Source organism: Muscardinus avellanarius (assembly GCF_963383645.1).
Source record: "Muscardinus avellanarius genome assembly, chromosome: 10".
In the NCBI taxonomy this organism is placed as follows: domain Eukaryota; kingdom Metazoa; phylum Chordata; class Mammalia; order Rodentia; family Gliridae; genus Muscardinus; species Muscardinus avellanarius.
The window spans coordinates 93,826,278-93,842,950 of record NC_137796.1 but is presented as its reverse complement, the minus strand read 5'-3'; the positions used below and the strand labels follow the sequence as shown (position 1 = coordinate 93,842,950).

The 16,673-nt window shown below is 45.8% G+C and overlaps 1 protein-coding gene across 1 annotated transcript in view; it reads left to right on the top strand.

Moving 5' to 3' along the window:
- Positions 1-1,512, top strand: part of CACNG3 (calcium voltage-gated channel auxiliary subunit gamma 3) — a gene marked incomplete at both ends in the record, with an annotated part of 105,044 nt that extends 103,532 nt beyond the window's left edge. Inside the window, one exon of the mRNA XM_080702130.1 lies at positions 1,001-1,512. Coding sequence (XP_080558256.1) covers positions 1,001-1,512 — 512 coding nt within the window. The remainder of the gene's footprint in view (positions 1-1,000) is intronic.
- Between the last annotated feature and the right edge of the window lie 15,161 nt (positions 1,513-16,673).

Sequence of the window (16,673 nt, the reverse complement as noted above, 5' to 3'; positions counted from 1 at the left end):
GGCTTTTGGAATCTCCTGTCCCTTCTCATCATTCCCTAGAAAATCAATTTCCCTTCAACGAGCTGAGCAGCTCTTCCTAATGTTACCCTGTTGGCACTTGGGGAGACTAAGTCTATGCAGGCTTTGTCTTTTGGAGAAACCGGCTTTGTGTTCCCAAATTCTAGCTCTCAAAAACCAGCCGACCTAAGGCATTATCTTATTCTGTGCAGGTAAAAGGGCACAGTCAACTACCGTCCTTTCTTCTGTCCATTAGTTCCCCAAACTGCAGCTCTGGACCCACACATGTCCACAGGACGGCTGCACTGGAACTGCCCCGCAGCTCTTCCAGCCCCAGATAGCCAAATCGCCCCTTTTTCTAAGAGCAGTCTCTGCCACCTCTTATTTTTCGCTCAGGGTGCCACCAGCCTCCCAGTCATCCCGGCTAGAACTCCGGCAAGCCACCCTCAGTTCCTTCCCTCCCTCTCCTTTCTTGGCTGGGCTTCAGGGTCCAGCTCAAATGTTACCCCATCTTCAAAGCCAGGTCCTCAGCCTCCCTCTCTCCTTTTATTATTCTTGAATCATTTTATGTGTGCCTTCGGTAGCGCCCTTAATGTATTTTGTTCTAATTGCATTTCCGTGTCAGCCTCTCCTGCTAATGGTGAGGAATTCAAGGGCAGGAACCCGTATCTTGTTCATTTTACCATCCTTGTGACTTAATGCCAGAGATGAAGCGTTGATGGAGTCAATTGCTTCCGAGGGAACACGAAGGCATTCTGAGCTCTCCGGTACGGGCCGTGGGCGAACGACGCGCCCTTTAGCTGAGTGTGCGCTGCCCCAGACTCAGCAGCACACTGTTCTTCCTGTCCCAAGAGACTGACTTTTGCAAGAGGACCTCCGCGGTGGGATTTCTCAGCCATAATCCATTCTCCTCTCTCCCCGTTATCTCTACCTTTTCTATAAATATTTCACAGTCTCCTCTGAAGTTTACAAAGCCTGTGTGTTCCTTTTCCCTCTTCTCTAGGGTTAAGCAACATCATCGGCATCATCGTTTATATCTCGGCCAACGCTGGAGACCCCGGGCAGCGTGACTCAAAAAAAAGCTACTCCTATGGCTGGTCCTTTTATTTCGGAGCCTTCTCTTTCATCATCGCGGAGATCGTGGGCGTGGTCGCCGTGCACATCTATATCGAAAAACATCAGCAATTACGTGCCAAATCCCACTCGGAGCTCCTGAAGAAATCGACGTTCGCCCGCCTTCCACCGTACAGGTATAGATTCCGGAGGCGGTCAAGTTCTCGCTCCACTGAGCCCAGATCCCGAGACCTGTCCCCCATCAGCAAAGGCTTCCACACCATCCCTTCCACGGATATCTCAATGTTCACCCTCTCCCGGGACCCCTCTAAGATCACCATGGGGACCCTCCTCAACTCTGACCGGGACCACGCTTTTCTACAGTTCCACAACTCCACGGCCAAAGAATACAAAGAGTCGCTGCATAACAATCCGGCCAACAGACGCACCACGCCTGTCTGAGCTGACCTCTGACCTCCACCCCGCAGCCCAGCACAGCCTTGGGGGAAGTGTACACAGATGTCTCTAAGGTTGCATGGCATGGTCCTCGTGATGGTATTACTTCTTACAAAGAATGAAGCCAAATGGACCTCAAGCCCTTTCCCACATGGGTCCCCCGCCCCCTAGCCGCCAGGTCTGAACCCCTACATCCTCCTTAACTTTTCAAGCCTATCCCTAATGTCACCCCTCTCTCTGTGTGTATCTGTGCCAGATGTTTTCCTTCCTTCCTTCTTTGCTGGAAGGACCTCCACATTCTTCCCTCCTTGGAAGAGGACTTTAGTAGAAGTCACGGATGGTGGCCAGGGGGGATTTTCACATCCCCATCAGGTGCGCGCACAGCTGTCCCCATCGTCCACCCACACAGATCCTCAGGAAACCAACCACCCAGGTGGCCCTGAGGGAGGCATTCACCTTTACATGTTAGGAAAAAAACATGACCAGAAATCAAAGATGTCAGAGCCCTGAAGCAGCTAATGTAATAAGCACTCATGTTATTAAAGGTTTTGCCTTGTCGTAACCAACGGAGCCAGGGTGTTTTGTTTTGTTTTGTTTCTGAGTGTTTCCTATGCAAGCTCGCTCCCCTGTCCCTGAACTGCCCCGTCTCTGTCTTGGAAGCTGAACTGTGCCCACAGACACTCTGGAGACTCTAGGAGGTGATCCCATTTACCTCTTGTGGTCAGTGAGATGTTCCCTGGAGATGTTACAGTCTGTTTATTCTTTCGCTGGGATTCCTGCAGGCTGCCTGGGAGTGTGAACTGACATTCAAGATCTAACCCTGGATACTTGCACTTCCACCCTCCATCTCCTCATCTGTAAACTGGAACATGATAATAGCTCCCTCCCCCAGAGAAGTTTAATTAAATGCCACATATAAAATGATTAAAACATTGCAAAGCTGGCCATGGTGGTTCACGCCTGTAATCCCAGTCCTGGGGAGGCTAAGACGGGAGGAGTGCCGGTTCGAGACCACCCTCAGCAATTTAGCAAGACTCTCAGCAACCTAGCGAGACTCTGTTTCAAAACAAAAACTAAAATGGGCTGGCGATGTAGCTCAAAGGTAGAACGCCCCTGGGTTTAATCCCCAGTACTAAAATAAAAGAATTACAAATAATAATATATATTTAATTTCAGAGGGATTTGGAGCATGGCAAACCTTATATTAGTCAGTTCACACTACTTTAGCAAGGACATAGGCTGCATGGCTCAAACAACAAACATTCCTCATAATTCTGGAAGCTGGGGAGTCCAAGACCAAGGCGTCAGTGAGATTTGGTTCCAGGGGCCTCTTCCTGGCTTGAAGACATCTGACTTACTGTGTCTTCACAGAGTTGAAAAACTGATCTCTCTTCTTCTAGTAAAGCCACTAACTAATGCCATCCTGGAGGCCCCACCCTCTTGACCTCATCTAACCTCAATTAACTCCCAAAGACCCCCCCCCCCATACCATCATATCAGGGGGTGAGGTTTCAACAGCTAAATGTGAGGGGCATTACTGAAGGAAGAGGATGGCCAGATGGGACCCTCTCTGTATGGGTGGAGAGGTACACACTCCTTGGGCGCTCTGGGAGAGAGCATGGAAGGACAGTTGAATATCTTGAATAGTTGAAATGAGAAAGCATGAGAAATATGTCCGCTCTGCCAATAGTGACTTCCTAGAGAGCTTTTGGCATACGCCCGGCACTCTGCAATTCCGAAGAGCTTTCCCACGTAGGGCTTCAGCCACAGCAGGAGGTAGGGTTACTGTACCATGAGCTCACGCTTACCTAGCCAGGCCATCTAGTGCCATAATCGTGCTAAACCACTGGATCTTCCCAGTAACCTCAGCAAGACAATGTAAGCCATAGCCTCATTAACCACTTAGGAAAACGAAGCAAGACAGAGATTATGTGACTTGCCCAGATTTTATCCCCATTACGGGAATAATCTTGGGAAACTAGTAACTTGCCCACATGTGTACAGTAGATTTTATTGTACACTACCCACTAGAACAATTCATTTCATTGACCATTTAAGATTTGCTGCATGCAAATGGCTCATGCACATCAAATTATATCATTTAATCCTGGAGGCAGCACACATTCGTTTTGGCAGATGAGGAGAATAGCGGCTTAAATTGCATGTCTTATCAGAGCACCGTGGTGCAAGCTGGTAATCCCAGTACGTGGAAGGCTGAGACGGAAGGATCACAGCCTCAGGAACTTAGCAAAGCTCTCAGCAACCTAGCCAGACCCTGTTGCAACATTTAAAGATAAAATAGGGCTGGGAGTGTAGGTGAGAGGCAGAATGCCTGTGGGTGAGAGGCAGAATTCCTCATTGACACACACACACACACACACACACACACACACACACACACACACAGAGTTTCTTAGGTGCTAATAGGCATAGTCAGCATTTATATCTGCACCTTTGCTTCCTCTGTGGAGTGGCTGCCCTACTATAGTAACGTTTTCCAGATTGTAGTCATCTGAGTATAGCTCTCATGAGTTTTTTCATGTCCGCATGCCACATCAACAATCATTTACTTAACTTTCTAAAAATTGACTCATATTCTCTTTCAATAAATATATTTTGGAGAGTAATTTTATAGCATCACTATTATAAAAAGAAAACTAGAATTACATGCCATAAGCAAATGATAGCTGAAAAAATAAGTATAACAATAGCAAAACAATCACGCTGTACTTGAGTTGTTGCTTGTCCCAAGCTGAAGATCGGCCACCTCCTCTTTGTCAGAAAGATACAACCAGCGGTCATGGTGGTACATGCCTGTAATCTTAGTACTTGGGAGGCTGAGACCGGAAGATCATAGATTCGAGGCCAGCCTCAGCAATTTAGTAAGGTCCCTCAGCAACCTGGCAAGACCCTGTTTCAAATGTAAAAAAATTACAATAGAAATGGAGGTAGAGGTTGGAGGTAGAATGCCTCTAAGTTTCAAAAAATAACAAAAACAGACAGTGTTAGAGAGATGTTGAAGGGCCTAGCACTAAAAGGAGATACTTAATTAGAAGAACCAAAGGAGAAGTAGAAAAGGAATACCTTTCTCAAAGTGTAATTTGGTACCCTATGATATAGAATCATCTCTTCCCATCTTGGTGAACATCAGCCACCCTTGGAGACAAAGGATCCAAGGGCAAATGGGCGATGCCCCATGAGGAGGAAGGAGTAGCAGCCACCTTGGGGAAATCAGGGCATCTAGCTGGACATAGTGATACATGCCTGTAATGCCAGTACTTGGGAGGCTGAGACAAGAAGAACACAGGTTCGAGGACAGCCTTACAACATAGTGAGACACTACTTCACAACAAAAAAATTTTTTCAAAAAGGGCCGGGGTATAGCTCAGAGGCAGAGTGCCCCAGGATTCAATTATCAGTCCTGGGGGAAGGGGGGAACAACATCTGGGGAGCTGATCCAAGAAGGAGAGAAAGGTTCCAGAGCCTTAACCAGCTGGGCACCGGCCCTTGGTGCCAAGTGTACAAGCTTTCTGCAAAGCCAAAGAGCTGGAAGAGAGAAATGGGCACCTGACTCCTGAAAGGACCCCATGCACCATCTTGGTCTGCTCCCTGCCAAGAGTTAACATGAGGATCCTCAGGGAACCTCTGCTTCAAGATGACTCAGCGGGACCCAGCTGGCTGGCATCAAATAAGGATTAATATTACCACTGCCAGATTGCAGCCAGGAACCTGGCTGGTCCTTGTCATCCAAATCTCTGTGAAGTGCACTCACATGTGAGACCAGGGCACTGGGCTATGAATGCCACTTATTTTGTCTCTTTTAGTCCTAACCCTTGAGGTGGGTATTGTTATTAAAGCCATTGGATAGATGTAGAAACTTGTCAGCAGCTAGCAAGGCAGGAATACAAACCCATGCCTGACTTCATAGCACAGGCATCAGCCGCCCCTGAGCATCCCGGGTTGTGCTTCTCCAATCTCTTATTCCACCACTGAGTTCTCCATCTCCTCTTCTGCCAAATGCAGCTCCCGGCCCCAGCCCATTCATTTCTGGACCACAGTATCCTTCTGCTAATCTCACATCCAGAGCCCTTGCGTTTATCTTTCCAGCTGCCAGACTGATCTTTTACTGAGTTGTGCCTCTCTTGCTTTCTAGAGGAGAGGGGCAGCTTGCCTCAACATTTAAGCACAAGGACTCTGCAGCTGGCCTGGTGTGATGGCACCCACCTATAATCCCAGTACTTGGGAGGTTGAGATAAGAGGCTCATAGGTTTGAGGACAGCCTCAGCAACTTAATGAGGCCCTGTTTCTAAAAAAAAAAAAAAAAAAATAGAAAGGGCTAGGGGTATAACTCAGAGGTAGAATGTCCCTGGGTTCAATCCCCAGTACCAATAATAATAATAATAATAATAATAATAATAATAATAATAAACAATAATAATAATAAAGCAATTCTGCAGCTGTATCTGCCCACGTGTGTTTTTTTTTTTGTGGTACTGGGGTTACTGGGGTTCCTGGAAGCCCGTCTACCTCCGGGCTACACTCCCAGACCTATTTTTTATATTTTTAAATTTGGAAACAGGGTCTCCTAAGCCAGCGTGCACAGCTGGCTTTGAACCTGCATGATCCTCCTGTCTCCGCCTCCCAAGCTCGGGGATTACAAGCGTGCGCCACCACGCCCGGCCATCTGCCCACGTTTGAATCCCAGCTCTGCAGTTATCAACCATGAGGTCTTTGATGAGATTATCTTTTTGTGCCTCAACTTCCCCATCTATAAAATGGGCACAAAAATAGCACTCATTCCATAGGTTTATGGTGAGGATTAAAGGGGTATGTATTCATAAAGTGACTAGGGGGAAAAACTTAAAACATAACAAGTACCGTGTAAATGTTAGCTGTTATTATTTAATGCAGTTTCCACATTTATACTTTTCATATTCAAGTCTCTTCCCACCTAGACAACCTTATTTTCCGTATCTTGTTAGGACACACTGTTGATCCAGTCAGGCCAGTGATCCTGGCTATATTTCACGGCCTCAGTCAACATTTTCGCTACTATAACTCAAAAGACCTGACCACACAACTTCAAGGAAGAAAGATTTATTTGCTCACAGTTCCTTGGAGATTGGGGTTGAGTCCATGTGAGGCCGGGTCTGGTGGCGGGAGAAAGAGAAAGGAAGAGAGCGGGGCTCTGCTCTGACATCACAGAGGCCTGAAGCAAGAGAGAGGGCAAGCAAGCCGGGAATTCAAAGACACAAGCACAGTCATTAAGGTCACACGCAGGGACCCACTCTCTCCAGCCACACCTGCCAGCCTGTCCTACCACCCAGTAAATTACCACGAGGGTTGTAATCTCTCCTCATAAATCCAATGTACTGTTGAGATTACAACCTTCATGAGTCAATTACAGCACTCCAAACACCAATTTATGAGTTCTTTTTTTTTTTTTTTTTTGGTGGTACTGGGGTTCCTGGAAGCCCGTCTATCTCCGGGCTACACTCCCAGACCGATTTTATTTTTGGAAACAGGGTCTCCTAAGCCAGCGTGCGTGGCTGGCTTCGAACCTGAGCGATCCTCCTGTCTCCGCCTCCCAAGCGCGGGGATTACAAGCGTGCGCCACCACGCCCGGCCTAATTTATGAGCTCTTTAGGGGACATTCTATATCTAAATATAATGCTTATTTCCAGTTCCCGGCCTTTGCTGATAAATATTACCCCTGCCTGATTTTACTTATCCTCTTCAAATTCTATCCATCCTTCAATGTCAGAATCAAGCCTCATGCATTCCATGAATTCTTAGGTGAATCCCCAGGCCACACAATCTCTCACTTCCTGGCAGTCATACATACATACATACATACATACATACATCTATTCTGTACTTATTATCTGGCACCGGCTACGTATCAGCAACAACCACAATCTCAACAGCTGGGACCACAACGGTCCTTATAAAACTCTTAGTCCAGTGGGAGACGAGTATTAGGCACATGAACACACGCATTGACCTCATTTAAAATGTGACTTCTGCTGCGAAGGCAAATACAATGCAGAAAGTACCAAATGTAAACAGAAATTGCTAATTTTGCTGGGTGGTCAAGGAAGAAAGCATGATAATAGAGTCAGACCCGCAGGAAAAGCTAGAGATAGCCGGGTGTGGTGGCCCAGGCTTGTAATCCCAGTACTTGGGAGGTTGAGACCGGAGGATTGCAGGTTCACAGCCAGCCTCGGCTTCGTAGGCCCTTCGCAACTTAATGAGACCCTGTTTCAAAATAAAAATTAAAAAATAGGGCTGGGTGTGTAGCTTGGAGGTAGAATGACCCTGGGTTCAATCTCTGCAAAAAAAAAAAGGGGGAGCAGAATCTAGAGATAGCTAAGTAAAGGGAAGGAAGTGTAGAGTGTAGAGTGGAGGGGATAATAGTATATACAAAGGCCCTGAGACTGGAGTCTGGAGCACAGGATGGGGAGAAAAGCAACATCAGACAGGACCAGAAAGGAAATCTGGGCACAGAAGATGCAATGTCATAGGCAGTGGAGAGTTGGGATTTTGATCTTCAATGCATTCATTTAGAAGCCGTTTAAGAGTTTTTAATGAGGGAAACATTAGGCAAGATCTAACATGGATATTCATAAGCTCAGTCAGTTAGGCATCTGATGAAATACCAGTCCCACGTTGTTTTGTTTTGGGTACTGGAGTCTGAACTGAGGAACAATCCTCTACCTCTGAGCTACACCCTCAGCCCTTTTTTTTAATTATTATTTTTATTTTGAAACAGGTCTGGCTAAATTGCTGAGAGTTTCTCTAAATTGCTAAGGCTAGCCTGGAACTTGCAATCCTCCTGTCTCAGTCTCCCAAGTCCTGGGGTTCCAGGGGTGTGCCACCCCACCCAGCCTGAGCATTAAGTTGAAAGCTACTTCCTTCAGGGCTTGTATTCTCTCCTGCCCCACCCACAGTCCCCTAGAGGGCAAAGATCACCACATCCTGGACATGCCTCTGACTCCAGCCACAGCCAATAGGATCACAAGTTTACACCCAACAGAAAGCCAGCGACTCCTCTCATAGGGCAGCCAGCAGCCTGTGTTTGTAAAGAGACCTCTAAAGGAAAGCAGAGCCTATTGGACAATCTCCACTAGGGACTTCAACCAAGAGACCCAGAAGGCAATGTCTACTTGGTGGCAAGGGGCAGAACAACACTAGCCTGGGGCCTAGAGCAACAACACTGGGCTAAAAGGAAATCAGAGTTAGAAAACGTTGTTCAGGGGAGAGGACAACTCTGCAAAGCCTTCCCATCGTATTTAAAAGACATCCACCTCGCTGCTATGGCCTCCAAGCTCACGTGCTGAGCTTCTGACTTCATTCCACGCCATAGTCATCTTGCCACCTGGCTCAGGGGGCCTGTCCTCCCTTCGCAGCCCCTGACTGAGCCAAACAGATGTCTGCCTCGGGCCTTTGCACATGCGGTTCTCGCTACGTGAAGTGTCTTCTCTCTCTTCTTGTGGTATCTCTCTTTATACGTCCTTGTCATCCTTCAAGTCTAAGCAGACAGCTCCATCACCTTCTCAAAGAGGACCGCTTCGCCAGCTCTCTGAAGGAGATGGTCGGCTATTCTCTCCTACCGGTAATCCGTGCTTACTCCCTTGATAGCTTGAAGTTTTGGGATATTTTATTTTTGTTTATTTGTTTACTCTGTGTGTGTGTGTGTGTGTGTGTGTGTGTGTGTGTGTGTTAGTGAGGACTGAATCCCAGGGCATTCTACCTCTGAGCTATACCTCCAGCTCTTTTTTATTTATTTATTTATTTTAAAACAGGGTCTTGCTAGGTTGCCAAGAGTCTCACTAAGTTGCTGTGATCCTCCGGTCTCAGCCTCCCAAGTACTGGGATTACAGACATGTGCCACCATGCTGGGCTCCTTCTCTACTTATTTGTATAGGCTTTCCCCCATAAGAACGCAGGTTTTGGGACCACAAGGTCAAGGTCCTTCACCGTCTGGTTCTCCACTGGATCCTCCACGCCTAAGGCCCGGAGGAGCTCAAACATCTGAAGCAGGCAGGATGACCCTGCACTGTGGGCCATTTAGAGGACAGCAGAAACATCACAAGACCGAAGAATGAGCTCCTGGAGAGAGAGAGAGAGAGAGAGAGAGAGAGAGAGAGAGAGAGAGAGAGAGAGAGAGAGAGTGTGTGTGTGTGTGTGTGTGTGTGTGTGTGTGTGTGTTACTGGGGCCTTCTACTCCGAGCCACACCTCCAGCCCTATTTTATGTTTTATTTTGAAACAGGGTCTCACTAGGTTACTGAGTCTCGCTACATAGTCAAGGCTGTTCTAAAACCTATGATCCTTTTATCTCAGCCTCCTAAGTCCTGGGATTACAAGCATGCAAGGACACGTCCAGCTTTCCTTGGATTCTAATAGATTTTCCATCCCATTTCCCTGAGGCTCAGCTGCATCCCATTCTCAGATCTTGGGATACTGTTTCTGCACCTCCTCAAGAACCCCCCTTTCTTGAGCAAGCCTGAGTGGGTCTCTGTTCCTAATTGCTGAATGAACACTAACAAGAACCATTGTCTCTAGAAGATTGCAGAACTGGGGAACACCCGGCCATAAGGGTACAGCTAAGCATTCCTCTTAGAATAAAAGCCAGGCCAGAATGGTAATTAATTATAAAGCTGGGACAGGAGAATTGCAGGTTTGCGGCCAACCTCAGCAACTTAGTGAAGCCTTCTGCTACTCAGTGAGACCCTGTTTCAAAATAAAAGAATAAAATAGGACTGGGGGTGTAGCTCAGAGGTAGAATGCTCCAAAGTTCAATCCCTAGTAACACACACACACACACACACACACACACACACACACACACACACACACACAATATACATTGAGTATGGTGGTGCACTCCTATAATCCGAGATATTCAGTAGGCTGAGGCTAGAAGATGGAAAATCCAAGGCCAGCCTTGGCAACTTATCAAGACCCCGTTTCAAAATAAAAGGAACTTCAGAGTGCTTGACTAATATGTATATGGCAGAAAGAAGGCAGGCAGGCAGGCAGGCAGGCCGGCCCTTAAAGCAAGCTCAGATCCAAAGACCTAAGACAGAGAACCAGGAACCAGAAATCCGGTGGCAGGATCTGAGAGTTTGGTAAACCATCGGTGTAACATCAAAGCCATCTGTTACAGTTTACATATAGAATGTCCTCAGAAAACGATGATACATTGTCAGTGCAAAATGTTCAGACTAGACAAATCCATCGCTGAGCTAATAAATGGATGGATTTACTGGGTGGTTACTGAAGGCAAGTGGGCTGTGGCTGGAGGAGGTAGGTCACTGGGGCCTTGAGGACCATGTCCGTCCCTGGCCACTTCCTGTTTCCCTCTCTCTGCTTCCCAGCTGCCATGAACTGAGGGTGGTTTTCCTCCTCCACCAGCCTAGGAGACCATGGGCTGAAACCGCTAAAACTTCTGAAATTATGAGCCCTAAATAAATCTTTCTCCTTCTAAGTTGTGCTTGTCAAGTATTTTGGTCACAGCAACAACAAAACAAAAAAAGCTGACTAAGACAGCACTCTAAGACAATAGCTAATCTATGTCACCCAGCAAAAAGCAAGTTACTCTTGCATGTTGTATTCATGGAATGCTGATTGCCACTTTGTAAATAAAGAGCAAATCAAACAAAAGCAAGTTTTGAGATAGTAGTTAGTAGTTAGTGGATCCTTCTAGGATGCTTTAGGTAAAAGGCTGTTGCCTGCAAGTAGCACCTAACTCCAACCTAACTAGCTTATATCAGTCACATAGACTTGGGCTGTCATAACAAACTCCCAAACATCAAATTATCACAACAGGCCTTTTTCCTTGGCCACACAAAGACTAATGAGGTGAGTGGCATTTCTGGATGCCTCTGCTCTAAGCAGTGGCTCAAGGATCCACACTGCTCTGTCTTGTAGGTTCGGCCATCTTGTGGCTTTAGGGTTGTACTGGAGCCATTCACCTGGCCAATGCCAGGTGGGGAGAAGATGGACAGTCTTCTACCCAAACTTAGTCACCTTGGCCAGGAAGTCACCCATTTCATGTCATATTCCTTTGGTGATAACAAATCACCTGGTTCCACCTAGATTCCAGAGGAAGGGATGCTGAAAATGTCATCCGTGGCTGAAAAGCAACTTCCAAATAATAATCCTATATTATATAACATGCGCACATATCTTTGGTGGGTGATCAGTCATCCCTGCCATTAAACCTAAATAAGAAAAGTATATCCTCCCTAAAAATGAAACTCAAGGTAAAGTGGACTTCAAGGTTGCTTAATTCAATAGCGCTTAGAGATAAATTCCAGAAGCCAGATGTGGTGGCACACATCTATAATCCCAGCAGTTGGGAGGCTGAGACAGGAGAATTACAGGTTCAAAGTGACGTCAGCAACTCAGTGAGGACCTCTAAAAATTAAAATAAAGTAGGGCTGGGGATTGTAGCTCAGAGGCAGAATGCCCCTGGGTTCAATCCACACTACCACCACCACCAGAACGAGATAAATAAAGAAATTCAAAGACCCAAAGTCTTTGCATTTTTCCATATTTCTACCTATAGGCCAGTATCACATCATATCATTATCAGATATAATATCATTTTATATCCAGATATAATGCCCTATAACATCCAGGTATTATGTCCCAAAATATTCAGGTATAATGTCTAGCAGAAAGAGCTGCCTCTTCCTTTTCTTTGTGTTTTTAGGAGTGGAGAAAACTTGCTCAGAAGCATTCTAGTAGACTCTTAGTCTCACGGGACAGAATTGGATCACGTGTGTACTCCTGAGCCAGTGGGGGCGATGCCTTAGCATGAGAGACCAAGACCACAGTTCTCAGGCTTTGCTGCACCTTGGCATCACCTACAGGAATTTATTATTTTTTTCTGTATTGAGGATTGAACCCAACAGCATTCTACCTCTGAGCTACACCCCCAGTTCTTTTTGTATTATTATTATTATTATTATTATTATTATTATTATTATTTATTTTTATTTTGAAACTGGGTCTCACTAAATCACTGAGGGTCTTGCTAAGTTGCTGAGGCTGATCTTCCTAAGCACTGGATTACAGGCATGCACCATCATGCCCAGCAAGAAATTTTCTAAAAATAACAAATTTCCAGTCTGTATTCCAGAGATTCTGGTTTAACTGGGCTGGAGTAGGGCTGGACTTCAGAAATCACCCACGGATAATTTGACCAAATCGCATTCACAGTTTCCTTTAGCTTGACACAGAGGGTGTTTATAAAAATTATAAACTTTAAACAATGAAGCAAATGGGGCAAAGGTTAACAACTGGTGAATGTGTGTAGGGGGAACATGGGAGCCCTTTATATGGTTTCTTGTGATATCTTTTCCTATAGATAGAAATTATATTAGAATAAAAAGTTACCATAAGGTGGAAAAATGGAAACTTACACCTAAATGCCAGGATTTGGGGCTTTTCTTGAAAAAATACTCAAGCAATCTGGAGAAACTGATTCTGTATTCCTGCAGAAAATTACAAGCAGATTTCTGCTCAAGTATCTCCAGGGCAAGGACCTGGGCATATGTATTGTTGGTTGGAGCTTGAGAGATTCTTAAAATCAGGTGGGCTTGGGGATCACTCTCTGAAATCCTTTAAATGTCTATTCTTTTTTCCCCCTCTCCTCTTCCATCCTCTCCCAATCTCTAAGTATAGCCTGGATTATTTTTTGCCAAATGCGGCACCTTGCACTTGCCCACACTGAAGCTCGTCCTTGGCAGCTCCTCTGCCCACTCGCACAGCCTGGCGAGCTCTCCCCGAGGCTTATCTCCAGCGGCTTGGCATTTCACTACCTGGCACCACTAAGTGTCATCAGCAACGGCGCCATCACCACGGACACCTCCAGATCAGTTAGGCAAATGTCAGACGAGACAGGTCCCAGCACCGGCACCCCACTGTGCTCAATTAATTAATTATCTCAGTCATAACACCATGTGACAAGTTGCAAGAGAGAAAAAATACAAAGAAAAGAAAGAATCGAACTGTGGCTAACTTGAGCAACGGGAATATGGTGTGAGTTCAGGGCTTCTCAACAGCAGCACTTTTGGCAGTTGAGGCTGGACAACTCTCTGTGGTGGGGGACTGTCCTGTGCACAGCAGGATGCTTGGTAGCACCCCGGCTTCCACCCACCTGATGTCAATAGTGTAACTCCACTCCCTCATCATGTTGTGACAACGAAAAATGTCTCCAGGCATCATCAAATGTCTCCTGGAGGTGGGGAGGCAAAAGTTACTCACTATTGTATTCATTACTCCTGAAATGGAGAAGGGAAATTAAAGAACTAACCTTCAGCCAGGTGCGGTGGGACTCATTTGTAAGCCCAATACTTGAGAGTCTGAGACAGGAGGATCGCAAGTTCAAGAACAATCTCAGGAATTTATCAACCTCCGCAATTTACCAAGATCCTGTTTCAAAAAAAAAAAAAAAATACGGCTGGGGGTCTAGCTCAGAGGTAGGATGCCCCTGAGTTCAATTCCTACTACCTAAAAAAAAAAAAAAAAAAGGAACAGCTAAGCCTTAGGAAAGATGGCAACCTATGTCATTCCTGGGTTCTAGAAAGCAAGGACGAACGAGATTTGAATCCCAACTCTACCACTTACTGCTTGCTGACCAAAAAAGTTACTTAACCTCTCTGTGCCTGAGTTCCCTCATCTATAAAATGGGGTGGTCAGGATATGATGCACTATATGACGGGAAAACATTTCCCTAAATAGCAGTAGTTTAAAACACGTGCTATGTGCCCAATGAGCTCAGCCAGGGCTCTGATCACGTTGGCCACTCTAGGAGACCAACTAGATAGAGAAATCCCATCATCTGCATGTCGCTGGTCAAAATGACAAGGAGAAAGAAAAGGACAAACTGGCTGATAAATGTTTCTACCTGTAAGTGGTATACACCATTCCTACTCTAAGTCACTGATCAAAACAAGTCCAGATCTATACCAAATGCGAAGAGTGTGGCCAAGTAGAAACTTACATGCCTGGAAAAAAAGAAGAGGAAATGTCTATTGACAAACAGTGCAACTGTCTAACACAAGTCGTAGTAATGGGTTCATATATTTGTTGGGAAAAGAAGTGGTTTGGGGAGTAAAGGAATGAGGAACTTTAGACCAGGTTCTTATATTAAAGTTCTATTTTCTGCCTGTTTCTTTTATTTCTTTTATCCTACATCACTACAATCTTTCTTTTAACCCCACCCTGTCATCAGTAATGAGACACTTTGATTGAGGGCCACCGGGCTCTCTTTCTCAGCACTGATCCCACCCCCCCCCCTCTGGAACCCCAAGGTCAACATCCTTGCCTCAGATGTGGGAGTCACTGAAGTCTTGTGCCTTTGAAGTGTCCCAATTGACTTGCATTTTACATATCAAGGGGGAAAGGGACCATAAATCATTATTGACTAGAAAGACAGGGAAAGTGGCAGAGGTCTCAATTAGTTGGGACAACAAGAGGAACAAAAAGAAAGTCATTATGCAAATGGAAGCGGGCCATTCCACCCAAAGAAGATGTCTCCTTTGAACACCAGGGAAGGGGATTAAAGCACCTGGTTCACCCCAATTCTGTGTGAATACTAAGCTCCTTCATGATTCGGCTTAGGCCCAGGAGCATCAGGCTTCTGAAATGTGAACACTTTCATTTTCTTCCATAATTATGTTAGCATTAACTGTTCTAGATTTTAAATATTTCACAACACTGGCCAGAAGCAAGCACAGTAATAAATCTTAGGTTTCTCCAACAGGAAGTCAATCCACGCAAGTAGCCTCTGGTTTTAGTTACTTTAGGAGAAATCAAGTCACAGCTGAATTCACTCCCCTTTCCTGTCACTCGTCCACGAGACCTGCAGTCTCCACCAGAGGAAAGAGGGTGGAGGGAGGGGTGTCAGAGTAGTAGCTGCTAAGGAAGGTAGGAACCTTTGGGGCGAACTCCTGCATAACCACCTTCAGAGTTGCCCTTTCTCTTTTGTTTCAGCTAAAACTCTTTGGAAGAACTTTGGGACATCGACCAAGGTCACCGAGCCAAACTGACTCATTCTTTCAGGCCACCAAGAGTAAATTTGTAACCAAACTCTGGTACCTGCCCTAGTATGTCAAATCGAATAATTGAAACCATCCTTTAAGAAGAAGGAATGTTATTGACTTACTAGCAAATAAGAGAAACCAGTGGCAAACATTCAGAACCAAACTCCAGATAACGCTCCGTGATCATCCTGCTATGCTTCTTAGAAGGGACACAATTCATGTCTAAGTCATCCTTGAGTTGGTTCTTCCTCAAACCCACAGGTGTCAGGTCTTCACCGCTTTGGTCAGTAAACTGATAAGAGCATGTTATTTGTGAACAGGGGGAGAGAAAGAGGTAATGAGAAAAAGCGTAGAAGTGGGAAAATGTCAGCTTTGAAACAGGCCATCTGTTGGCTGCCAGGGTCAGAAGCGAGCCCTGTTACAAACTTGGCTCACTCTTCTGAACTGAACATGCCCAGAAGCTTTCATATCCACCATCTTGATGACTCTGACCTGAGTGAGCATGCCCAGAAGCGCCGTGTCACCATCTTAGCTTTTTTGAACATATGCTCTATGATCTTGACCTGAGCATGCCCAGAAATGTGTCTGCCATTTTAACTTCTTGAACTCTGACCTTAAATTGAGTATACTCAGCAATGGCCTGCCCTTAAAGTGCTTTCCTAAAAGAACACAGATAGGCTTCCCGAATACAATCCCCCTGCTTCCCTTCCTGCCAGACAGCACTGCTTAGGAAATAACCCCAGTGCTTGTCTTACCTACTGCCAGCCAATCTTTCTCCATGGTCGAGCTTTTTAACTTTGGGCTCACCAGGATGAAAACTCACTGTGTTCAGTTACGGAAGCGTATCCTTTTCCACCTGCATAAGGGAACAGAAGCCAGGAGATATCTGAGATGGAAATCTGTTGGAGAGAAAAGCAGCTCTGGAGGAAAGGATATTTGATCACTGGCGGCCTTCAGAAGTGTGGAGGAAAATAAGGAGACTATCAGAGAACAAACAGATCTGTGCCTTAGGGGTCCACCTACCCATTGTCAACAACCTCCCTTGATATCACCCATTGTTTCTGTTTAGTGTATCTGTATCTGTCACCAGATACAGGTCTGAGGAGGTC